Source organism: Bombina bombina, chromosome 2 (assembly GCF_027579735.1).
Source record: "Bombina bombina isolate aBomBom1 chromosome 2, aBomBom1.pri, whole genome shotgun sequence".
Taxonomy (NCBI): domain Eukaryota; kingdom Metazoa; phylum Chordata; class Amphibia; order Anura; family Bombinatoridae; genus Bombina; species Bombina bombina.
The window spans coordinates 1,117,710,984-1,117,738,526 of record NC_069500.1 but is presented as its reverse complement, the minus strand read 5'-3'; the positions used below and the strand labels follow the sequence as shown (position 1 = coordinate 1,117,738,526).

At 43.7% G+C, this 27,543-nt stretch overlaps 1 protein-coding gene across 1 annotated transcript in view; it reads right to left on the bottom strand.

Moving 5' to 3' along the window:
- The window catches only part of GLRB (glycine receptor beta), a 437,385-nt gene that overhangs the window by 62,416 nt on the left and 347,426 nt on the right, over nucleotides 1–27,543 (bottom strand). The window contains exon 8 of the mRNA XM_053703772.1: nucleotides 23,511–23,663. Within this exon, the coding sequence (XP_053559747.1) occupies nucleotides 23,511–23,663 (153 nt within the window). The remainder of the gene's footprint in view (nucleotides 1–23,510; nucleotides 23,664–27,543) is intronic.

Genomic DNA, 27,543 nt, shown 5'->3' with positions numbered 1-27,543 from the left:
TGGTAAAGGGAGCATACTCAATATGTGTATAATCCCTAGAGGAGAGTCTGATCGGTTCATCGTTTAACCAATGCGTCTCTTGGAGGAACACTATGTCAGGATTGTGGTGTTTCAGCGAGCGCAATAGGAGACTTCTCTTAAAGGGAGTATTAAGTCCTCTAACATTTTGGGTAAGAAACCTCAAAGGAGAGGAGGTCATGTCTGGTAGTGATTGAGAGTTGGAGCCGGGAAGTCGTAGTACCTAGGTCTGGAAGACAAAATGGGGGAAAAGAGGAGGGGGGGGAAGATAAGTAGGAGAGGAGGGCACTTAGTAGTGCCTCTGGTGTGGTGGAAGTAGTCCACCTCAAGGGAGCCCTAGTGTGGGCTTCAGTTGGGGGGCTGAGTGAACAGCTCCGGAGCTAGCACAGCGAAGCAGAAACGTCAGCCCCGCTCCAGGGACGCATTTGTCATAGTATAAAGTGCTTAAATCAAAACAATTACAAAACAGCAGATAACATAACTTATCATAACTTATGATATATAACTTATTCCATAAGTGAACATTTTGGCGGCTCAGAAAGTCTCACAGGAACCTTGCCTGCCTCAAAATGCAGGCTAGTCAGAAGGTACCATCAGGAGAGACCCAATAGCCGACATATTTCTAAACTAGGTCAAGTGACTTCTGAAGGAGCCTATTCAGCGGGCTCAGGATGTCCTTGAGAAACTTGCAGATGTTGTGTCTTGGGCCTTTTTATTCTCTGTTCTTTTGTTGACCATTCAGGAGCTGAAGCTCTCAAGGCCGATTGAGGTTGAGCCCGTACATTTAGGGGGTCCACTAATAAACCCCATGAGGCCAACAGAGTCGTACCCTGCGAGGGTGTAGTGATGGTTATGGACTGGTTATCTTTGGTAACTATGAGCCTGGTTGGGAACCCCCATCGATATCGGTAGTTAGCCTTGCGCAGAGCAGTGGTTACTGACTGGAAGTGTCGACGCTGTTGGAGGGTGTGTGCTGAAAGGTCAGGTAATATTTGTACCCCCTCGAACCGTCCACTTAGATTTGGTTTACGATAAGCAGCTTGAAGGAGGCGATCTTTATATAAGTAGCTATGAAAGCACACTACAATGTCCCTCGGCTTGTCAGAACTCACCGACCTGGGGCGCAATGCCCTATGCGCTCTCTCCATTGTGCTAGATAGGCCTTCAGGGGTGCCTATAAGCTCTTTGAAGAGATCTTGAAGGTAGCCTTGGATATCTGCTGGAGCCACCGTTTCTGGGACTCCTCTGAATCTGATATTGCTTCGCCTCGATCTGTCCTCCATGTCAGCCAGTTTAGATTCTAATTGTGAGATCTGCTCAGCCAGGTTTTCGGGATAGGCCAGGATGTTGGATTGATCCACAGCTTGATCATCTTGCTTGCGCTCCAGCGCATCAACTCTGTCACCAATTTCTGAAATTTCCTTTTTGAGTTCAGCGGAGCTGCGTTGGATTTCTTGGGTGATGGACTTAGTCTGGATGGCCAGGAGTTTCTTGAGCGATGATTCTGTAATGTAATGTTGGGAGGAAGATGCTGAGTGTTGGCTAGATTGAGATTCTTCATCTTGGGAATCCGGTTCACTCATTTCACCTCCTGGGTGGGGTGGGGGTTCCTTAGAAACGTGGGTAAAATGGTCAAAGACGGTCTTCCTAGGTTTGGGGTTAGACTTTGAATGCTTCTTTATCATGTGAGGCATCTTATAGGCTAATGATTAGATCTCTGGAAGGCAAGGTAGTAAGTCTCTGGAGGCTCAAGAGCAATATCCTGCTGTTTTGGAAGAAATTCAAGGGTTATACATACTAAAATGAAGCACGTAGTTTACATAATACCTATCGCATAGTTGGAGCGGGGCTGAGTCACACCTCGAAAGGAGAAGATACATGAGTATACAGTTTTGTTACCACCACGCTAGTCCCTCACCTCGGGGAGTAGGGGGATACGACCCGAAGGAAGGGGGAAGGGAGTTGGAAGTGACCCACCCGGACTAGCCGGGCGGGAGCGGGGAGGTGAGGGGTTAGGCAGCAGGAGATAGAAATCAGTCAATATACCACAGGTGCCTTGTTAATTCAGTAGGGGCGAACCTGACTGTGTCAAAATATAAGGTGAGAGAATGAGATTAATACACAGACGGGCTTATAAACCTAGGTTACCCGGAGCAGTGGCCCCTGTCAGTCAGTGCACAGAGCGAGAAGCTAAGTTTGCTTTCTCAGATAGTTAATAATTCGGGTAAGTGCAGTAAACAGGCAGGAGCAACTGGGGTTCAGGCAAAGTGGAATCACAAGTCCTGTAGAGGAGAAAACAAAAGTTATGCGAGGTCAATACAATCAAATAGGATAAAACATTTTCACTCTAATCCAGGCCTCTGAGAGATAGAGGCCAATAACCAGTTAGGATCTGTGGAAAACCTGTGGAAGGGAACAATTGTTATGAAATGACACTACACCTTAGGTTTTAGGCCTAAGGACAATTGCACTGACGCAGCAGCCCTTCACATTTATTCTTTTAGTAAGGGTTCAGACTAGAGTCCCTCGGTCTCAAAAGAATGAAGTGTAAGTGGAGTAGCAGAGATTGAGGTCTCTGAGTTATCTGACCAGAAAGGAAGCTGTGTAAGTTATTACCCAAAGGTGGGGTCAATTATTTTCTTCTCAGGTTATGCAGTAAGAGAGGATTCACAGTCAATGTTACTGAATGTAAGACTCTCAAGGCTGATCTTTTTGAGTCCACTCAGCCTGCTAAAATGGGTAAATTAGTGTGGATGCCCAATGTATGTGGTTGTCCTCCGTGGATGGGTCCAGGGACAGAAGCTGACGTTGGAATGCTTATGTAGCAGGATGCTGACTTGTATGGGGGCTGTATAGCAAGCCAGGAAGAATGGCTTAGGCAGTTCTCCTTTTATCTATGTCAGCAGCTCTCTGTACTATGGGTTTGCGAGTATGTGCAGGCTGTTCACAGATGTGGGATATGCAGCTGACAGTGTCCTAAGACTTTATTGTACTGCTCAGTTTACAATATCAGGGAACCACTCGACAGTGGTGATTGGCAAGGTAGTTTCATGCACAGTAGGCTTTTAATGGTCTAGTGTGTAGCTGTGATGAAGGTCAGGGTTGACAAGGGTGTCGGTTTCAGTTCCTGAGAGTAGAAAAGAAGAGAAAAAACCTCTGGCCATCCAGCACCCTGCTACACTGCAGGGATAGATAGGAGTAAAGATGGCGGCTTTTTGCGCCTTCCGCGGGCTTATCGTTAAGATGCAGGGGCAGTATTATGTACAAGAAACTTCTAGCTGCTCCCTTATTAACAGTCTTGTGGGGAGCCCTAAACTGTCCCCCTCCCTACAAGATCCAGCCAGTCGCAGGTGTAACTTCTGTAAGGAGGTGTTGTACGTTAGACTGCCCAGTGTTATGACAGTGTTATGACAGTTACTCAGCTTGTCAGCAAGGGTTGTGTTCAAATATGTCCGGAGCGGAGCCCCGACCCTCCGGACTATATCACTGCGCTACTGCTAGGCTTGCTTTCACCTCGGCTAACAGGTGGGTCAGTGGCAGGGTGAGGAGAGTCTCTAGGCACCAGGACAAACAGAAAAGTGAGTTTTACCAGCTCCTCATAGATAATGTCGTGCAGCACTCTCGTCCTCCGCTGCCAAGGGGGCCTGATACTGTCGGAAGGCTGGGCCGCAAGATGGCGGGGGTTCGCTCCAGAAATTTGAAAGGCGCTCTTTACCTCAGAGGTATCGCTGTAGGTTTCCTAGAGGCTCCAAATAGCAGCAGCCTGCGGCATCGGCAGAGAAGCACTCCAGCACTCCAGGGGTCAGAACCAAAGATGGTGCGGTATTGCGGCAGACTCCTGATTCCTCTCTGCTTTACCTGTCAGTCTGCAATCTGCCGCTCCGGAGCTGAGCCCCGACCCTCCGGACAGCAGCGGCAGAGACAGGAGGTGTTTGATGGTTAGTCCACAGCCAAGATCAGTAGAGCCAGGTTCTTGTTCCGTGACAGATAGTTGCACAACGGTCTCCACACGGCGGGCCGGTCTCCCGCAGCAATCTATGGCAGGCTGAGTTCGGAGGCTATATACCTCTATTTTAACCCAATCCCAGTCTTAGAAGGGATCTCACTCACTTTAGGGGGTGTTATTAAGGTACCCAAAACAGTCCTTTTCTCAATAAATGCTAGTTATTTGTAGTTAAGAGAGAGAGCTCTCCAAAAACACGTCTCTCCAGCTTGGCGGCTAGCTCCGCCCCCCTAAAAATTACTTTTTGTTTTCTTACACAATCTGTTTCTTTTTAGGTTGTCTCTGATTTAACATATTTTATTTTTTACTTAAGGATTACAGTTTTATACCCTTTTATTGATCCAGTAAAATAAACGTGGTGTACCCAACCCTGCTGGCTTGAGCATACCAGGCATGAAGCTGTTTAGTGTTTGGCCACATTTATCAATTAGCCTTTCTTTGCAATGTTCATACATTTTACTGAGCTCATGTGTCTATAACCTATGCAATACATTTTTTTTATCGTGGCTGGTCTTGTTATTGTATCTGCATGTACTGATAGATTGCACCTGCATGTTTATCAAAATGTTAACCACTGGAGACTAAGGGTGCATTAAATTTAGCACAGTGTTACAGTTTCTTGTATCGACCATTACTGTTAAAAGTTTATATTTCTTAAAAACAGTGTGCTAAATACTCTATTGCTTTGAGTGACCTTATTGGGAGGTTCTTAGCTTTTGCTTCTTTGATCGATTCAAAATATAAATATAGGATCTGCAACTATATTAAAGAGTATATTTTAGTCGTGTTCTGTGGATTTACAAAATTACACTTAGGGCGAGATATATGCGGCTTCCCCGCAAAAGCTGGCGACGCCCGTGTTTAGTCCGGTTTTGAGAGATTATCTCTGGCAAATAAGTTTCTATCAGAATAATATTTTTTACTGATAGTGTAAAAATCTAAATACTATTGTTGCAAAACTGTATTAAAAACTGTATTTTGCACACTTACATATGATAGATTGTATTATGTTCATTTAATGATACACAATAGTATTTTGCATATTTTAAAATCGGAGTAGTATACAATGTAGTAGGTTGGCCAACCTTTATATGTACTTAAAAAGACAGTTTAAAATTCAAGCTTAAAATTGAGGAAGTTTTTATGATTTTTTAAAGCACAAGTTTTGATCTTTAACTGCTTGAATTTTAAACCTTGGTTAGGAAGCATAGAGGAAGCTTCCACTAGATTAAAGAGCTTATACCACCTCAGCGCAGATAATATATCTCTACCAGTATATCACATATACGGCGCCATATATAAATGTGGCGCATATATTTCACCCGTCGGCCGCTATTTTTACTCCCATAAGCTAACATAGAACCGCTTTGCAAATCGTTATCACATATTCAGCACAGGGACTTACGTGGCAAAAATGGAGAAATTTTACTCTATTTTCACCTCGCCACACATAGGCAGGCGCAGTAAGCTTTGCTCGAAAATGTAAGCACCGTAACTCCCTGAAAATATAAACTAACACCTAACGCATGCGCAATATCTACCTGTCAACCGCAATCCCTCACCGCAAGAACTAGAAAAGAATATTAACCACTAATCCACCAACACCCATATTGCAATATGCCTAATTAAACTATTAACCCCTAATCCGCTATTCACCCACATCGCAAACTACCAAAAAAACAAAATTTATGCTTACCTGATAAATTTCTTTCTCTTGTGGTGTATCCAGTCCACAGGTTCATCCATTACTTGTGGGATATTCTCCTTCCCAACAGGAAGTTGCAAGAGGACACCCACAGCAGAGCTGTCTATATAGCTCCTCCCCTAACCCCCACCTCCAGTCATTCAACCGAAGACAAGTAAGAAAAAGGAGAAACTATAGGGTGCAGTGGTGACTGTAGTTTTAAAAATAAAAACACTTGCCTTAAAGTGACAGGGCGAGATGTGGACTGGATACACCACAAAAGAAAGAAATTTATCAGGTAAGCATAAATTTTGTTTTCTCTTGTAAGGTGTATCCAGTCCACGGGTTCATTCATTACTTGTGGGATACCAATACCAAAGCTTTAGGACACGGATGAAGGGAGGGACAAGGCAGGAACTTAAACGGAAGGCACCACTGCCTGTAAGACCTTTCTCCCAAAAATAGTCTCCGAAGAAGCAAAAGTATCAAATTTGTAAAATTTAGCAAAAGTATGAAGCGAAGACCAAGTCGCCGCCTTACAAATCTGTTCAACAGAGGCCTCATTTTTAAAAGCCCATGTGGAAGCTACCGCTCTAGTAGAATGAGCTGTAATTCTATCAGGAGGCTGCTGGCCAGCAGTCTCATAAGCTAACAGGATTATGCTTCTCAGCCAAAAAGAAAGAGAAGTTGCTGAAGCCTTTGGCCTCTCCTCCTTCCAGAGTAGACAACAAACAATGCAGATGTTTGACGAAAATCCTTAGTAGCTTGTAAATAAAACTTTAAAGCACAAACCACGTCAAGATTGTGTAACAGATGTTCCTTCTTTAAAGAAGGATTAGGACACAGTGACGGAACAACAATTTCCTGATTGATATTCTTATTAGATACTACCTTAGGAAGAAACCCAGGTTTGGTACGCAAAACTACCTTATCTGCATGGAAGATAAAATAAGGGGAATCACACTGTAAGGCAGATAACTCTGAAATTCTTCGAGCCGAAGAGATAGGCACTAAGAACAGAACTTTCCAAGATAAAAGCTTGATATCTATGGAATGCAAAGGTTCAAACGAAACCCCTTGAAGAACTTTAAGAACTAAATTTAAACACCATGGCGGAGCAACAGGTTTAAACACAGGCTTGATTCGAACTAAAGCCTGACAAAACGCCTGAACGTCTGGAACATCTGCCAGACGCTTGTGCAAAAGGACAGAGCAGAAATCTGTCCCTTTAAGGAACTAGCTGATAATCCCTTTTCCAATCCTTCTTGGAGAAAAGATAAAATCCTAGGAATCCTGACCTTACTCCATGAGTAACCCTTGGATTCACACCAATGAAGATATTTACACCATATTTTATGATAGATTTTCCTGGTGACAGGCTTTCGAGCCTGAATCAAGGTATCAATGACCGACTCGGAGAAACCACGTTTTGATAAAATCAAGCGTTCAATCTCCAAGCAGTCAGACGCAGAGAAATTAGATTTGGATGTTTGAATGGACCTTGGAGTAGATGGTCCTGACTCAGCGGCAGAGTCCATGGTGGAAAGGATGACATGTCCACCAGATCTGCATACCAAGTCCTGCGTGGCCACGAAGGTGCTATCAAAATCACCCAAGCTCTCTCCTGCTTGATCTTGGCAATCAGACGAGGGAGGAGAGGAAATGGTGGAAACACATAAGCCAGGCTGAAGGACCAGGGCACTGCTAGAGCATCTATCAGCGCTGCCTTGGGATCCCTTGACCTGGACCCGTAACAAGGAAGCTTGGCGTTCTGACGAGACGCCATCAGATCCCGTTCTGGTTTGCCCCATAGTTGAATCAGCTGGGCAAATACTTCCGGATGGAGCTCCCACTCCCCCGGATGAAAAGTCTGCCGACTTAGAAAATCTGCCTCCCAGTTCTCTACTCCTGGGATATGGATAGCTGAGAGATGGCAAGAGTGAACCTCTGCCCATAGAATTATCTTGGAAACCTCCATCATTGCCAGGGGACTCCTTGTTCCCCCTGATGGTTGATATAGGCTACAGTCGTGATATTATCCGACTGAAATCTGATGAACCTGGCCGCAGCTAGTTGAGGCCAAGCCTGAAGAGCATTGAATATCGCTCTTAGTTCCAGAATGTTTATCGGAAGGAGGGCTTCCTCCTGAGTCCACGAACCGTGAGCCTTCAGGGAATTCCAGACTGCGCCCCAGCCCAGGAGGCTGGCATCTGTCGTCACTTTAGTCCACTCTGGTCTGCGGAAACTCATTCCCCTGGACAGATGGACCCGAGATAACCACCAGAGAAGAGAATCCCTGGTCTCTTGATCACATAAACTGCAAAACAGTGTTAAAAAGAAGTAAACTCTTCAAAATGTTTACAGTGTGTATAAGGGACTAAAGCACCCACTTGCAAATGGATGATTAACCCTTTAGGCCCCAAACCGGATTTGAAAAACGTTAAAAAACGTTAATAAACAGTTAAACACCTTGCCACAGCTCTGCTGTGGCTCCTACCTGCCCTCAAATACGATTTAGGGAAGAAATAAGCCCTCTATAGTGGTCCTCAGATGCCAGAGGACTCCTTAAGGGAAGCTAGATGTCTCAGTCTGAATAAGAACTGCGCATCTAGAGCGCGAAAATAGGCCCCTCCCACCATGCACTCGATGTCAGAGGGCCTTAAGAAAATACTCCTAGGAGTGTCTGACTAGCCATGTGGAAACTAGGCCCCAAAAAACGATTTATCACCCTCAGAGAAAAAACGTTCTTTCTATATAACATGTAAACGCTTTGTCACTAAGAAATATGAGTATTAACATGAATATTACCCTTTTTTGTAAGCATGATCCCAGTCGTTGTTAAATCACTGCATCAGGCTTACCTCAATTATACAAGTCTCTGTCAGCATTTTCTAGATCTTATCATCTCTCTAGAAATAAACATACTGAACATACCTCAAAGCAGGTAATCTGCAAACCGTTCCCCCAACTGAAGTCTTTCCCATACTCTTCAGTTATGCGTGAGAACAGCAATGGACCTTAGTTACAAACCGCTAAGATCATCAACCTCCAGGCAGATTCTTCTTCTAATTTCTGCCTGGGAGTAAAACAGTATGACGCCGGTACCGTTTAAAAATACCAAACTCTTGATTGAAGGTAAAAACTACACTAAGTCAACACATATCTCTTGTACTTCCTATCTTGTCGAGAGTTGCAAGAGAATGACTGGGGGTGGCAGTAAGGGGAGGAGCTATATAGACAGCTCTGATGTGGGTGTCCTCTTGCAACTTCCTGTTGGGAAGGAGAATATCCCACAAGTAATGGATGAACCCGTGGACTGGATACACCTTACAAGAGAAATAAAAATAAATCCTAAAATAGCTACAATGTAATTATTAATTATTGTGTAGTTATCTTAGGGTTTATTTTATAGGTAAGTATTTAGTTTTAAATAGGAATAATTTATTTAATGATAGTAATATTTATTTAGATGTATTTAAATTATATTTAAGTTAGGGGGTGTTAGGGTTAGACTTAGGTTTAGGGGTTAATAACTTTATTATAGTGGCGGCGGTGTAGGGGGGGCAGGATAGGGGTTAATATGTATAATGTAGGTGGCGGCGGGCCCCCTTGGAGCGGCAGTTTAGGGGTTAAACATTTTCTTTAGTTGCGGCTGGGTCCGGGATCGGCAGGATAGGGGTTAATAACTTTATGTAGGTGGCGGCGGTATAGGGGGGCTGCAGATTAGGGGTTAATAGGTATAATGTAGGTGGTGGCGGGGTCTGGGAGCAGCGGTTTAGGGGTTAATATATTTATTATAGTTGCGGCGGGGTCCGGGAGTGGCGGTTTAGGGGTGAATACGTTTATTTAGTTGCGGGGGGCTCCGGGAGCGGCGGTTTAGGGGGTAAACTGTATAGTATAGTGTGGGTGCTTAGTGACAGTATAGCAAGAAAGCTGCGAATTAGCTGAAGAGCAGCGAGATCGATGACTGTTAGTTAACAACAGTCTGCTGCTCATCGCACCGTACTTGGTGCACGGCTTTTTGACAGCTTTCTTGATAAATTTGGCGAACATATACAGGTCCGCGGCGGTGAACTTAGGTGACCGTATTGGGGCCGTTGAATGCAGGTAAGTAGACAGCTTGATAAATACAGGCCTATGCCTAAGTTCTTCCAAGTTTTAAGGCCTGCAACAGGTTGGATTTCAGCTTGCCAGTAAAACTCCTTAGTAATCAAAATGAATGAAACAGCAACCAACAGTAACCAAGCTGTTAGTAATAGCATTTTCATGTCTTGGTCATAAAGTGAACCATCTGGAACTGGGAAAAAAAACAATGAGTTTTATTCAAAGAAAGAGCAGATCTCAGAATAAGGAAATTATTGCCCAGATTGAAACATTAAAACTGAGTTTCTGGGATTATGACTCCTTCCTTGAAAACGTCCATGTGAAAATGATCTCTGACAAAGTGAAGATACAAGAAACTTCTCTCATTGCTGACTGAATTAAAAAAAAGGTGCTTATAGCTGTTGTAGCACTGAATTCTTACATGATGAGAATAAAAAAAGGTCCCTACTGTGTCAAAACAAGAAACCTACCCCAATTTCCCTTTTTTTTCCAGAAAGGAGACATCCTAATGAGACCACCTTCATTGAGTTTGAAAACACTTTCCTCTGAAATATCTTCCAGTTGAGGGAAAGCCTCCTATAATAAGACAGATGAATCCTCAGATTGATGTTTAAGGTCACGTGGAACTAGGAGACCCATACATGTATAGTTTTAAAACCTAAACACTACTAAAAGATTTCAATGCAAGATGACACCCAAATGCAACCTGCTTGACTCTAAAATTGTTTTCCCCTTGAGGTGCTTCCAGTGACTTGTTATACCAGCTGCAGAATATATTAAGTATATAGGAAATTGCCCCTTTAGATTTATTTGTGTGAATAAAATAGCAGTTATTGCTCATTAAAAATACAACCCTTTAACATGGGGTTAGTTTGCAGGGAAATTAAGTATACAAACAAAGAAAAATATACCCAGTGCGCTAGATAAAAAAAAGAGACTAGCCCCACAAAAAATAAGTTTCCCCACACTTAAATGAATACAAGGTATCTAAAACTTTTTTTAATACATTATATCCGACGGCATATACACACACATATATATCTGAAATGTATAAATTAGACATAGCAATTAGCTGGAATGAAATGTCTGATAAAAACAGAATTTATGCTTACCTGATAAATTACTTTCTCCAACGGTGTGTCCGGTCCACGGCGTCATCCTTACTTGTGGGATATTCTCTTCCCCAACAGGAAATGGCAAAGAGTCCCAGCAAAGCTGGTCACATGATCCCTCCTAGGCTCCGCCCACCCCAGTCATTCGACCGACGGACAGGAGGAAATATATATAGGAGAAACCATATGATACAGTGGTGACTGTAGTTAGAGAAAATAATTCATCAGACCTGATTAAAAAACCAGGGCGGGCCGTGGACCGGACACACCGTTGGAGAAAATAATTTATCAGGTAAGCATAAATTCTGTTTTCTCCAACATTGGTGTGTCCGGTCCACGGCGTCATCCTTACTTGTGGGAACCAATACCAAAGCTTTAGGACACGGATGAAGGGAGGGAGCAAATCAGGTCACCTAAATGGAAGGCACCACGGCTTGCAAAACCTTTCTCCCAAAAATAGCCTCCGAAGAAGCAAAAGTATCAAATTTGTAAAATTTGGCAAAAGTGTGCAGTGAAGACCAAGTCGCTGCCTTACATATCTGGTCAACAGAAGCCTCGTTCTTGAAGGCCCATGTGGAAGCCACAGCCCTAGTGGAGTGAGCTGTGATTCTTTCAGGAGGCTGCCGTCCGGCAGTCTCATAAGCCAATCGGATAATGCTTTTAAGCCAAAAGGAAAGAGAGGTAGAAGTCGCTTTTTGACCTCTCCTTTTACCAGAATAAACAACAAACAAGGAAGATGTTTGTCTGAAATCTTTAGTAGCCTCTAAATAGAATTTTAGAGCACGGACTACGTCCAAATTGTGTAACAAACGTTCCTTCTTTGAAACTGGATTCGGACACAAAGAAGGTACAACTATCTCCTGGTTAATATTTTTGTTGGAAACAACTTTCGGAAGAAAACCAGGCTTAGTACGCAAAACCACCTTATCTGCATGGAACACCAGATAGGGCGGAGAACACTGCAGAGCAGATAACTCTGAAACTCTTCTAGCAGAAGAAATTGCAACCAAAAACAAAACTTTCCAAGATAATAACTTAATATCTACGGAATGTAAGGGTTCAAACGGAACCCCTTGAAGAACTGAAAGAACTAGATTTAGACTCCAGGGAGGAGTCAAAGGTCTGTAAACAGGCTTGATCCTAACCAGAGCCTGAACAAATGCTTGAACATCTGGCACAGCTGCCAGTCTTTTGTGAAGTAAAACAGATAAAGCAGAGATCTGTCCCTTCAGAGAACTTGCAGATAATCCTTTCTCCAAACCTTCTTGTAGAAAGGATAGAATCTTAGGAATTTTTATCTTGTTCCATGGGAATCCTTTAGATTCACACCAACAGATATATTTTTCCATATTTTATGGTAAATTTTTCTAGTTACAGGCTTTCTAGCCTGAATCAGTGTATCTATTACAGAATCTGAAAACCCACGCTTTGATAAAATCAAGCGTTCAATCTCCATGCCGTCAGTTGGAGGGAAACCAGATTCGGATGTTCGAATGGACCCTGAACAAGAAGGTCCTGTCTCAAAGGTAGCTTCCATGGTGGAGCCGATGACATATTCACCAGGTCTGCATACCAAGTCCTGCGTGGCCACGCAGGAGCTATCAAGATCACTGAGGCCCTCTCCTGATTGATCCTGGCTACCAGCCTGGGGATGAGAGGAAACGGTGGGAATACATAAGCTAGGTTGAAGGTCCAAGGTGCTACTAGTGCATCTACTAGGGTCGCCTTGGGATCCCTGGATCTTGACCCGTAGCAAGGAACCTTGAAGTTCTGACGAGACGCCATCAGATCCATGTCTGGAATGCCCCATAATTGAGTTATTTGGGCAAAGATTTCCGGATGGAGTTCCCACTCCCCCGGATGGAATGTCTGACGACTCAGAAAATCCGCTTCCCAATTTTCCACTCCTGGGATGTGGATCGCAGACAAGTGGCAGGAGTGATCCTCCGCCCATTGAATTATCTTGGTCACTTCTTTCATCGCCAGGGAAGTCCTTGTTCCCCCCTGATGACTGATATATGCAACGGTCGTCATGTTGTCTGACTGAAACCTTATGAATTTGGCCTTTGCTAGTTGAGGCCAAGCTCTGAGAGCATTGAATATCGCTCTCAGTTCCAGAATGTTTATCGGGAGAAGAGACTCTTCCCGAGACCATAGACCCTGAGCTTTCAGGGATTCCCAGACCGCGCCCCAGCCCACTAGGCTGGCGTCGGTCGTGACAATGACCCACTCTGGTCTGCGGAAGCTCATTCCCTGTGACAGATTGTCCAGGGTCAGCCACCAACGGAGTGAATCTCTGGTCTTTTGATCTACTTGAATCGTCGGATACAAGTCTGTATAATCCCCATTCCACTGTCTGAGCATGCACAGTTGTAATGGTCTTAGATGAATTCGTGCAAAAGGAACTATGTCCATTGTTGCAACCATCAATCCTATTACTTCCATGCACTGCGCTATGGAAGGACGAGGAACAGAATGAAGTACTTGACAAGAGCTTAGAAGTTTTGATTTTCTGACCTCTGTCAGAAAAATCCTCATTTCTAAGGAATCTATTATTGTTCCCAAGAAGGGAACTCTTGTTGACGGGGACAGAGAACCTTTTTCTTTGTTCACCTTCCATCCGTGAGATCTGAGAAAGGCTAGGACGATGTCCGTATGAGCCTTTGCTTTTGACAGGGACGACGCTTGAATCAGGATTTCATCCAAGTAAGGTACTACTGCAATGCCCCTTGGTCTTAGAACCGCTAGAAGGGACCCTAGTACCTTTGTGAAAATCCTTGGAGCAGTGGCTAATCCAAATGGAAGTGCCACAAACTGGTAATGCTTGTCCAGAAAAGCAAACCTTAGGAACTGATGATGTTCCTTGTGGATAGGAATATGTAGGTACGCATCCTTTAAATCCACGGTAGTCATAAATTGATTTTCCTGGATAGTAGGTAGGATCGTTCGAATAGTTTCCATTTTGAACGATGGTACCCTGAGAAATTTGTTTAGGATCTTTAGATCCAAAATTGGTCTGAATGTTCCCTCTTTTTTGGGAACTATGAACAGATTGGAATAAAATCCCATTCCTTGTTCTCTTATTGGAACTGGATGTATCACTCCAATCTTTAACAGGTCTTCTACACAATGTAAGAATGCCTGTCTCTTTATTTGGTTTGAAGATAATTGAGACCTGTGGAACCTTCCCCTTGGGGGTAGTTCCTTGAATTCCAGGAGATAACCTTGAGAAACTATTTCTAGCGCCCAAGGATCCTGAACATCTCTTGCCCAAGCCTGAGCAAAGAGAGAAAGTCTGCCCCCACTAGATCCGGTCCCGGATCGGGGGCTATCCCTTCATGCTGTTTTGGTAGCAGTGGTAGGCTTCTTGGCCTGCTTACCGTTGTTCCAGCCTTGCATTGGTTTCCAGGCTGGTTTGGGTTGTGAAGTATTACCCTCTTGCTTAGAGGATACAGAATTAGAGACTGGTCCGTTTCTGCGAAAGGGACGAAAATTAGGCTTATTATTAGCCTTAAAAGACCTATCCTGTGGGAGGGCGTGGCCCTTTCCCCCAGTGATGTCTGAAATAATCTCTTTCAAATCAGGTCCAAATAATGTTTTACCTTTGAAAGGAATGTTAAGCAATTTTGTCTTGGAAGACACATCCGCTGACCAAGACTTTAGCCAAAGCACTCTGCGCGCCATGACAGCAAACCCTGAATTTTTCGCCGCTAATCTAGCTAATTGCAAAGCGGCATCTAAAACAAAAGAGTTAGCCAATTTAAGTGCTTGAACTCTGTCCATAACCTCCTCATACGAAGATTCTTTACTGAGCGATTTTTCTAGTTCCTCGAACCAGAAACACGCTGCCGTAGTGACAGGAACAATGCATGAAATTGGTTGTAGAAGGTAACCTTGCTGTACAAAAATCTTTTTAAGCAAACCCTCTAATTTCTTATCCATAGGATCTTTGAAAGCACAACTATCTTCGATAGGAATAGTAGTGCGTTTGTTTAGAGTAGAAACCGCCCCCTCGACCTTGGGGACTGTCTGCCATAAGTCCTTTCTGGGGTCGACTATAGGAAATAATTTCTTAAATATAGGGGGGGGAACAAAAGGTATGCCGGGCCTTTCCCACTCTTTATTTACTATGTCCGCCACCCGCTTGGGTATAGGAAAAGCGTCGGGGGGCACCGGAACCTCTAGGAACTTGTCCATCTTACATAATTTCTCTGGAATGACCAAATTGTCACAATCATCCAGAGTAGATAACACCTCCTTAAGCAGTGCGCGGAGATGTTCTAATTTAAATTTAAATGTCACAACATCAGGTTCAGCTTGATGAGAAATTTTTCCTGAATCTGAAATTTCTCCATCAGACAAAACCTCCCTCATGGCCCCTTGAGATTGGTGTGAGGGTATGTCAGAACAGTTATCATCAGCGTCCTCTTGCTCTTCAGTGTTTAAAACAGAGCAATCGCGCTTTCTCTGATAAGTAGGCATTTTGGATAAAAGATTTGCTATGGAGTTATCCATTACAGCCGTTAATTGTTGCATGGTAATAAGTATTGGCGCACTAGATGTACTAGGGGCCTCCTGTGTGGGCATAACTGGTGAAGACACAGTAGGGGATGATGTAGTATCATGTTTACTCCCCTCATTTGAGGAATCATCTTGGGCAATATCATTATCTGTTGCATTACTGTCCTTACTTTGTTTGGACACTATGGCACAATTATCACATAAATTTAAATGGGGAGACACATTGGCTTTCATACATATAGAACATAGCTTATCTGAAGGTATAGGCATGTTAAACAGGCTTAAACATGTCAACAAAGCACAAAAAACGTTTTAAAATAAAACCGTTACTGTCACTTTAAATTTCAAACTGAAAACACTTTATTACTGAATATGTGAAAAAGTATGAAGGAATTGTTCAAAATTCACCAAAATTTCACCACAGTGTCTTAAAGCATTAAAAGTATTGCACACCAAATTTCAGAGCTTTAACCCTTAAATTAACGGAACCGGAGCCGTTTTTACATTTAACCCCTATACAGTCCCAGAATGAGGCTCTGTCTATAACTAGAAAGGCCCCCATCTGAAAAAGGTGTCCAACACAGTGCCTGCCGTTTTTCTAAACGTTCCCCAAGATTATAATACCAATAATTAGTTAGAATCTGCATAATATGCCTAGTAAAGCAATTGTTTTAGCCCAGAAAAATGTCTACCAGTTTTTAAGCCCTTTATTCTTTTATGTTTAACTAAGAAAATGGCTTACCGGTCCCCATGAGGGGAAATGACAGCCTTCCAGCATTACATGGTCTTGTTAGAAATATGGCTAGTCATACCTTAAGCAGAAAAGACTGCTAACTGTTTCCCCCAACTGAAGTTACTTCATCTCAACAGTCCTGTGTGGAAACAGCAATCGATTTTAGTTACTGTCTGCTAAAATCATCTTCCTCTTACAAACAGAAATCTTCATCCTTTTCTGTTTCAGAGTAAATAGTACATACCAGCACTATTTTAAAATAACAAACACTTGATAGAAGAATAAAACTACATTTAAACACCAAAAAACTCTTAACCATCTCCGTGGAGATGTTGCCTGTGCAACGGCAAAGAGAATGACTGGGGTGGGCGGAGCCTAGGAGGGATCATGTGACCAGCTTTGCTGGGACTCTTTGCCATTTCCTGTTGGGGAAGAGAATATCCCACAAGTAAGGATGACGCCGTGGACCGGACACACCAATGTTGGAGAAATAACTATTTTTTGTATAGTCACTGAACTGTTTTTATGATATATATGAAGTGTTTCACGTTTGTATTATATATCACATGGTTGGCTAAGCAACAAGGATGCATTTGTATCGTATAAAATAACTTGTCAGCATAAATAATGACCTGTCACTATAAATGTAAAAAAGAAGTATAAATAGAGGCAGATGGATTAGAATTGCCATTAGCTTGAAAAAGGCTCTTTGTGAGATGAAACGCGTTGCTGCTATGGTTAATCCAAAGAAGTGTCTGTGAGAGACACCGTACTCTGTGGGAGTGGTTTATGTTCAAATGGAACTCCAGGAGGGGAGCTCTGTGGCTTACTTCTCGTGTCCACCTTTGGGAGTTCTAAAGTTTGTGTTGCACCCGTAAGGAGGATAACAAATATCAAGGAGGATTACAAATATCCAGAACTCCGGATCAACACTAAGGTACTGATCGCTTGTTATATATTTTTGGCAATTTCAAATTGCTTCATCCTGCATAGGAGATCAGATACATTGTATACAGCTAAACACAGCAACAATCATTTGGTTTGTTCCACTTCAATAATAATCATTTTTTTAGCACTGTTTTTACTTTCTTACTTTGTCCGCAGCAGAGTTTTTACTTTTGTTATTATATGTTTTATGAATTGATAACAAATACCCTGTGAATTTTATATAAACCTTCTCTATATACATAAAGACCTACTTATCTGTCTGTATATGCAAAAGACCAATACTTAAATCAATTAAAATCACCATTGTAGTACCTCTCTCCAACCCCCACTGGTATTTATTATGTGGGTTCTTGTTTGCATAGCTTTCCTATAACCAACACAGCTGTAATTTAATTTTCAATATAAATGCTGGCGTAAATAGGCAAAAGAAGCATTTCAAATACAAAATAAAGGTAAAGGGGCTATAAGTAATCAACTTATTACACTCCAGATGGTGTGACGGATAACCCGGCTACATCGATTGGGAAGCTCCGCCAAAGGGGTCCTGCTTCCTCCCTGCCGACTGCAGCTATGTAGCTGGCAAGTAACCACAGCCTGTAGCCACCCCTGATGCCCGACAGCACCAGTACTCAGGGTCCCACCCTGTGGCAGACTCCAGCTACCCAGAATAGGTAGCTCTGCCAGAGTGTCCTTCCTCTGCCTGGAACAGGCTGCTATGTAGCCCAGGAATGTGATTATAGCAGGAGCCCACCCAAATAACTAGGTGAAAATAGAACTGAGTTTATTGGGACAAACACACATCTTTTAGACACACACACATCTTGATAAAACAGGGAGACAATGCCACAGTTTCCCCCCCATTCCCGCCCCTACAGATTGACTGGCGCCTCCATAGCAACCATAGTCCCACAGAATCCCAGGACACAGTGGTGACGGTTTTGGGGTGATCCCGGGGGAGCGGCGGCACTTCCAGGGTGTCATTTGAAAGCTCCCCAGATGCCGCAGTCCAAAAAGCGACACGATTCGTTATTGGGGACCGGCGATACAGGCCGTTGAAGTTATGGGGGTAGGGGTGTCCAAAACCCCTGGTTCCCAAAGCAGCTCCCCTCTGGTAATTCCCCCACCTCTTGTCCTCCCTAGGGGCTACTAATCCCCAAAAGATCGGAGCTCTGGGGCACATGGTTGCTGGAGCGACCAGGGGTAAAGTTAGCGGGTGTCCTGCTGTCCTGTGGCCAATTGGGAGTTCCAGGAGCCCAGACAGCCTGAGAGGAGTTAGGCGGGTGTCCATTGTGAGGCGGCTGACCGGGAGTTCCAGGAGCCCAGCCAGCCTATGAGGATTTTCCAGGTCATAGACCAGCTCTTCTCTAAACAAGTTTGGAACACAAAACCATGCAAACAAAAGCTTCCATAGATTGTGGTTGCTCTGAGGAGCCCAAAACCACTGAGAAACAACAGGGGTGAGGTTGTATTGGAGTGGCATGTCCCCCCTAAAGTTCGGCAGACCCAGCTAGACATTTAACGGGTCGGCCTGGGGCTGTCCGACGGTGGCCCTCAACTTCTCGGGTGCTGGGAGAGGTGTTCCCATCTCTCCAGAGCTTGGGGCATCCTGGGGGGTTCTGGCCGGCGTTTATACCCTGCGCCCTGGGCGCAGGATTAGTCACATAAGGCAAAGTCCCAAACAAGTATGCCAAGGTCGGCTCCCAAACAATTGCTATCCAACAAGTTCCAGGGTCCTCAAGTTCCAGGGCCACACTGCCTCTCTCCGTGACACTCTGTTTAGTACCGGCGGACCCACCCCAGACCAGAGGGGGAGGTTGCTTCTTGGTGGAGCAGGCAAAGCTTGGGTGCCAAAACATGTGGCACCAACTGTATAAGCTTTTCTCCTCCTTGCCTAATGCCACGCCTGCCCCCGGTGAGAAATACTCTGGGACAAGAAAAGGGTAGAGACCCTGCCAAGCTACTGAGGGGAGAGACCATTGGTGTCTCTTCTCCCGAGGAGATCTACCACTGGGGAGGGAGCTCTGCTATCTCCGCTCCATGGGAAACTGTGCTGCCGCTGGGGAGAGAGACCAACTGTCTCCTCTCCCAGAAAGGGATTCGGCCGCTGGGGAGAGATATCGATACCAGTCTCTCCCTGCAAGGGCGTCTCTGTAAGGGGAGGGAGGACGACTACCTCTGCTCCCGAAGGATGGATCTGCCCCTGGGGAGAGAGACCGACTCTCTCCTCTCCCAGAAAGGGGTTCTGTTTCCGGGGAGGGAGGACGACTACCTCCGCTCCCAGGGGATGGCTCTGCAGCTGGGGAGAGAGACTGACTGTCTCCTCCCCCGGCTCCTGGCTCTGCCACTGGGGAGAGAGACTGACTGTCTCCTCTCCTGGCTCTGCCGCTGGGGAGAGAGACCCACTGTCTCCTCTCCCGGCTCCTGGCTCTGCCACAGGGGAGAGAGACTGACTGTCTCCTCTCCCAGAAAGGGGTTCTGTTTATGGGGAGGGAGGACGACTACCTCCGCTCCCAGGGGATGGCTCTGCCGCTGGGGAGAGAGACTGACTGTCTCCTCCCCCGGCTCCTGACTCTGCAGCTGGGGAGAGAGACCGACTGTCTCCTCTCCCAGCTCCTGACTCTGCCGCTGGGGAGAGAGACTGACTGTCTCCTCTCCCGGCACTGCCGCTGGGGAGAGAGACCGACTGTCTCCTCTCCCAGGAAGGGGTTCGGTTTACAGGGAGGGAGAATGACTACCTCCACTCCCAGGGGATGGCTCTGCCACTGGGGAGAGAGACCGACTGTCTCCTCTCCCAGGAAGGGGTTCTGTTTATGGGGAGGGAGGACGACTGGCTCTGCTCCCTGGTTTCCTGGAGCTGTTACAGGTGCTGGGCAGAGGACAGCGGCTCTCTGTCCTGTTGTCAGCGCTTCTGCTGGGGTGGCTCCCTTGTACAAGTCTATAAGCTCAGAGCCAGACTGCTGATCAGGATCCAGCAGCCCTGGTTCCCTTTATCTTTGTTGCCACTCCTCCATGGTTGAGCTCCATGAATCCCAGAGGGATGCACCCCAGATCTGTATGCCCTTGGCACGCTGCTTAACAAGATCTAGCAGCCTCTTGTATTCCTTGATCAGTGCCTCTTCCTGATCAATTATAAAATCCAGATCTTGGAGCCAGGATTCCTCCAAGAGATCCAGCAGTTCCTCTTGGAGCCCAGAGATATCCTCCAGACCCTGGTCTGTCTCGCTCCCAACCTGTGGGTCTTCTGTTCTTTTTGTAAACAGCAATCCAGGGCTGCTGAAGCCAAAGCCCTCTGTGGGGGAGCCTTCCTCCAGCCATGGCTGCCCTTGCATAGCGAGCCATTGGAGGGCCCAATAGCCGTCCTCCACTATGTAGCTGGCAAGTGACCACAGCCTGTAACCACCCCTGATGCCCGACAGCACCAGTACTCAGGGTCCCACCCTGTGGCACACTCCAGCTACCCAGACTAGGTAGCTCTGCCAGAGTGCCCTTCCTCTGCCTGGAACAGACTGCTATGTAGCCCAGGAAAGTGATTCTAGCAGGAGCCCACCCAAAGAACTAGACAGACTAGCATTCAGGTGAAAATAGAACTGAGTTTATTGGGACAAACACACATCTTTTATACACAAACACATCTTGATAAAACAGGGAGACAATGCCACAGTTTTCCCCCCATTCCTGCCCCTACAGACTGACCGGCACCTCCATAGCATTCATAGTCCCACAGAATCCCAGGACACAGTGGTGACGGTTTTGGGGTGATCCCGGGGGAGTGGCGGCACTTCCAGGGTGTAATTTGAAAGCTCTCAATCCCCAGATGCCGCAGTCCAAAAAGCGGCATGATTCGTTATTGGGGACTGGAGATACAGCCTGTTGAAGTTATGGGGGTAGGGGTGTCCAAAACCCGGTCCCCAAAGCAGCTCCCCTCCGGTAATTCTCCCACCTCTTGTCCTCCCTAGGGGCTACTAATCCCCAAAAGAGCGGAGCTCTGGGGCACATGTTTGTTGGATTGACCAGGTGTAAAGTTAGCGGGAGTTCCAGGAGCCCGGACAGCCTGAGAGGAGTTAGGCGGGTGTCCGTTGTGAGGCGGCTGACTGGGAGTTCCAGGAGCCCAGCCAGCCTAGGAGGGTTTTCCAGGTCATAGACCAGCTCTTCTCTAAACAAGTTTGGAACACAAAACCATGCAAACAAAAGCTTCCAGAGATTGTGGTTGCTCTGAGGATCCCAAAAGCACTGAGAAACAACAGGGGTGGGGGGTAGCCTTAGCTGTCTGGTATCCGTGACAGATGGTAAAATGGATCATTGGCAACAAATGAAAGGGGAACATTATTACAGTAAATTGTTCCTCTAAGAAAGATGGGCCTGCCAACCAAAACTCTGAAATACCTGAATAATAACTGTGGGGGTCTGAAATAATGGAAACTATCCTAAGGATGGTTTTACCAGGATATAATTCAAACTAAAGGTCACTGAAATACCCTGTGAACCTGATTCTTGACGAGAGGGAACAACTGAAAATTGAACTATGAAACAGCAAACATTAGGATCCATAAATTACAAGGATAATTAAATGAACCTATAGTTTTCTGATTATTGTGCCATATAGAAAGGACAGATAAGCGCATTCCAGGAGAAAAGGGTAGACTATGGAGCTACCAAGAAAATAAAAGGGAAAATAAAGTAAAAAAAAGCTCACATGATTCTGATTCCAACTATGCAAACAACTTTCCAGTTTACCTGTATTATCAAATATGCTTCATTCTCTAAGTATCCTTTGCAGAAGAGTAGACCAATGAAGGCTCATAGTACACATGGGTATTTAGTAATCTATAGCAACAGTGCATTGTTACATATATTATTACTCTATGGCAGCAGTGTTTGCAACAAAGACACATGGACGCTCCTGAAGTCTTATGAGACCTCCTAGATTCCCAAAGAATACAAAGAGAGCAAAACCAATCTGATAGCAGAAGTAAATTGGAAAGTTGTTTAAAATTGCATGCTCTTTCTCTGTATAGTTTAAACATGCCTTACATTGCCATTCACTGCAGCACTTGAATTAACTGGATCTGCTCTCTAATTCCTGTTTGTATTACATTTTATATATACAGTATATTAACATGTATATACTGCATACTTACCTGAATGTTTACAAGATCAGAAAAACTTGTTTAAAAGATTTAATAGATGTATCCTTATAATATACAAGAGATGAGGCCCAAAGAAAATGTGGGTCAAATGGATGCCTGCTGGGACAGCATATTGATCAGCAATCCCATATACCAGGTGTGAAGTCTTGTCGCTCTCTAATATTAACTAGCCCCTCATAATCTTAGTATAGGGACAAATCTGTATGTTCCAAAGCTATGGTAAATACAAGATACCCCAGTAATAGCAACATTGCTTAAATTGATTTCAATGATGCAGTATTTAATATCTTCTTCATTACATATGTAATTACTTGAGTAAGGGCCCCGGAAGCCCATCATTGATACCCATCTTCTGAATTAATCTTATAAAAATATCGATTTGCATATAACTTCACTAATGAGTTGCTACCACCTGTATCCAGAAATGTTCAGTTGAAATTAAGAGAATATGACCACATGGACAGCAATGAGTGAGTTAAACTCATAAGAACTTAATTAGTGATATGCATTCACATCAAATTTTTCTTTCTTAAACGTTAAAACAAAAAATGTAATAATGAGAAACGGATGCGGCAAATGTGTCAATGACAATTATTTCACAATGATTTAGGTTCCAGAGCTTGCAACTGCTGCAGAGTCTACTTGAGCAAGAAACTAACTGATATTATACATTACCTAGCGGTACTCTAGCAGCACTTGCATCAGGGTTCATCCAAAAGGACAGCCAGGAAAGGACAACAATGAGCAATGTAGGGGCATAAACACCCATCATATAAAATCCTACATATGTAATTACTTGAGCAAGGGCCCCGGAAGCCCATCATTGATACCCATCTTCTGAATTAATCTTATCAAAATATTGATTTGCATATAACTTCACTAATGAGTTGCTACCACCTGTATCCAGAAATGTTCAGTTGAAATTAAGAGAATATGACCACGTGAACAGCAATGAGTGAGTTAAACTAATAAGAACTTAATTAGTGATATACATTCACAAGAGTAGGTTGTTGTAACCACATCTGATTGCTTGTGCAAGTGACATGACATGAAGAGAAAGGTCTTACATTCTGCTTACCATGATGTAGTAAAGAGCTAATGATAAAACAAAAAATGTAATAATGAGAAACGGATGCGGCAAATGTGTCAATGACAATTATTTCACAATGATTTAGGTTCCAGAGCTTGCAACTGCTGCAGAGTCTACTTGAGCAAGAAACTAACTGATATTATACATTACCTAGCGGTACTCTAGCAGCACTTGCATCAGGGTTGATCCAAAAGGACAGCCAGGAAAGGACAACAATGAGCAATGTAGGGGCATAAACACCCATCATATAAAATCCTACTTGCCTCCTCAGGGTGAATATGACTTCCACACATGTGTAATACCCTTAAAAAGAATAAGTACATTTTAAATAGGAATAAATTACATTGAAAACATATTTATAAGATATTTAACAAAATGTGAAACTCCAGAAAACATGAATACAACTATTACCCTCAACCCTGGCTCCTAAAATGTCCTTACACTTAAAGGGAAAGTCTGCTTGAAAATTGTTATGGTTTGAAAAAAAAATAGATAATCCCTTTATTACCCATTCCCCAGTTATGCACAGCCATCATGGTTATATCAATATACTTTTTACCACTGTGATTACCTTGCATCTAAGACTCTGCAGGTTGCACCTTATCTCAGTTCTTTTTACAGACTGGCCTTTTTATCCAATCAGTGCTGACTCATAAATAACTTCACATGCGTGAGCACAATTTTATCTGCACAGTACACATGAACTAGCATTGTCTAACTGTACAAAACTGTCAAAATGTACTGAGTTAAGAGGCGACCTTCAAGGGCTTAGAAATCAGCATATGAGCCTTCCTAGGTTTAGCTTTAAACAAAGAATATCAAGAGAAGAAAGCACAACTGATGATAAAAGTAAATTGGAAAGTTCTTTAAAGGGATATGAAACACACATTTTTTTCTTTCATGATTCAGATAGAGAATGCAATTTTAAGCAACTTTCTGATTTACTACTATTATCAATTTTTTTTAGTTCTCTTGGCATCTTTATTTGAAGCGCAGGAATGTAAGCTTACAGGACAGCCCATTTTTGGTTCAGACCCTGGGTGGCGCTTGTTGATTGGTGGCTTAATGTAGCCACCAATCAGCAAGGGCTGCTCAGGGAGCTGAACAAAAAAAAATGGGCTGGCTCCTAAGCTTACATTCCTGCTTTTAATAATAAAGATACAAAGAGAACAAAGAAAAATTGATAATTCGAGTAAATTAGAAAGTTGCTTAAAATTAAATGCTCTATCTGAATCATTAAAAAAAAATTAGCGGGTAGATTACGAGTTTTTGTCGGTAAAGCCGTGCGGTGCTAACGAGCAGTTTATGCTCACCGCTCACCTCTCACCTACAAACAATGCTGGTATTACGAGTTTTCTGAAACCCGGCGTTAGCCGCAGAAAAGTGAGCGGAGAGCAAAATTTAGCTCCACATCTCACTGTAATAACAGCACTGCTTACGGTAGCGGTGAGCTGGCTAAACGTGCTCGTGCACAATTTCCCCATAGAAATCAATGGGGCAGAGCCGGCTGAAAAAAAACCTAACACCTGCAAAAAAGCAGCGTTCAGCTCCTAACGCAGCCCCATGGATTCCTATGGGGAAAGTAAATTTATGTCTACACCTAACACCCTAACATGAACCCTGAGTCTAAAAACCCCTAATCTTACACTTATTAACCCCTAATCTGCTGCCCCCGACACCTGCATTATATTATTAACCCCTAATCTGCTGCTCCAGACACCGCCACCACCTACATTATACCTATGAACCCCTAATCTGCTGCCCCTAACATCGCTGACACCTACATTATATTTATTAACCCCTAAACTGCCGCCCCCAATGTCGCCGCAACCTAACTACATTTATTAACCCCTAATCTGCCGCCCCCAACGTCGCCGCCACTATAATAAAGTTATTAACTCCTAAACCTACGTGTAACCCTAACCCCACTTAACTTAAATATTATTTAAATAAATCTAAACAAAATAACTACAATTAACTAAATTATTCCTATTTAAAACGAAATACCTACCTATAAAAAAAACCCTAAGATATCTACAATATAACTAATAATTACATTCACCTAGATTTAGAGTTTTTCCGCCAAAGGGGTGCGTTAGCTACGCGTGTTTTTTCCCCCCCCGCATCTTTTAAATAACGCTGGTATTTAGAGTTCTCTGAAGGGCTGCGTTAGGCTCCAAAAAGGGAGCGTAGAGCATAATTTACCACCACTTCAACTCTCAATACCAGCGTTGCTTACGGTAGTGGCTAGCTTGAAAAACGTGCTCATGCACGATTCCCCCATAGGAAACAATGGGGCAGTTTGAGCTGAAAAAAAACCTAACATCTGCAAAACAGCAGCGTTCAGCTCCTAACGCAGCCCCATTGTTTCCTATGGGGAAACAGTTTCTAAGTCTGAACCTAACACCCTAACATGTACCCCGAGTCTAAACACCACTAACTTTACATTTATTAACCCCTAATCTGCCTCCCCCGCTTTCGCTGACCCCTGCATTTTATTATTAACCCCTAACCTGCAGCTCCGTACACCGCCGCAACCTACATTATCCCTATGAACCCCTAATCTGATGCCCCCAATGTCGCCGCCACCTACATTATATTTATTAACCCCTAATCTGCCCCCCCCCCCAACATCGCTGCTACCTTACCTACACTTATTAACCCCTATTCTGCCGACCGGACCTCGCCGCTACTCTAATAAATGTATTAACCCCTAAACCACCTCACTCCCGCCTCGCAAACCCTATAATAAATTTTATTAACCCCTAATCTGCCCTCACTAACATCGCCGACACCTAACTTCAAGTATTAACCCTTAATCTGCCGACCAGACCTCACCGCTACTCTAATAAATGTATTAACCCCTAAAGCTAAGTCTAACCCTAACACCCCCCTAAATTAAATATAATTTTAATCTAACGAAATAAATTATTTCTTATTAAATAAATTAATCCTATTTAAATACTTACCAGTAAAATAAACCCTAATATAGCTACAATATAACGAAAAATTATATTGTAGCTATTTTAGTATTTATATTTATTTTACAGGCAACTTTGTATTTATTTTAACTAGGTACAATAGCTATTAAATAGTTATTAACTATTTAATAGCTACCTAGTTAAAATAATTACAAAATTACCTGTAAAATAAATCCTAACCTAAGTTACAATTAAACCTAACACTACACTATCAATAAATTAATTAAATAAACTACCTCCAATTAAATCAACTTAACTAAATTACAAAAACAAACAAACACTAAATTACAAAAAATAAAAAAAGATTACAAGAATTTTAAACTAATTACACCTATTCTAAGCCCCCTAAAAAAATAACAAAGCCCCCCAAAATAAAAAAAATGCCCTACCCTAATCTAAAATAAAAGGTTAACAGGTTAACAGCTCTATTACCTTACCAGGGCCTTTTGGGGGGTATGCCCCCAAAGAAATCAGCTCTTTTGCCTGAAAAAAAAAAACATACAATACCCTTCCCCAACATTACAACCCACCACCCACATACCCCTAATCTAACCCACCCAAACTCCCCTTAAAAAAAACCTAACACTAAGCCCCTGAAGATCTCCCTACCTTGTATTCACCCAGCCGGGTATCACCGATCCGTCCAGAAGAGGGTCCGAAGTCTTCATCCAATCCGGCAAGAAGAGGTCCTCCAGAGGGTCCGAAGTCTTCATCCTATCCGGCAAGAAGAGGTCCTCCAGAGGGTCCAAAGTCTTCATCCAGGCGGCATCTTCTATCTTCTTCCATCCGGAGTGGAGCGGGTCCTTCTTGAAGCAGCCGACACGGAGCCATCCTTCCTCACCGGCGGACTAATGACGAATGAAGGTTCCTTTAAATGACGTCATCCAAGATGGCGTCCCTCAAATTCCGATTGGCTGATAGGATTCTATCAGCCAATCAGAATTAAGGTAGGAAAAATATGATTGGCTGATTGAATCAGCCAATCAAATTCAAGTTCAATCCGATTGGCTGATTGGATCAGCCAATCAGATTGAGCTTGCATTCTATTGGCTGATCGGAACAGCCAATAGAATGTGAGCTCAATCTGATTGGCTTATTGGATCAGCCAATCGGATAGAACTTGAATCTGATTGGCTGATTCAATCAGCCAATCAGATTTTTCCTACCTTAATTCCGATTGGCTGATAGAATCCTATCAGCCA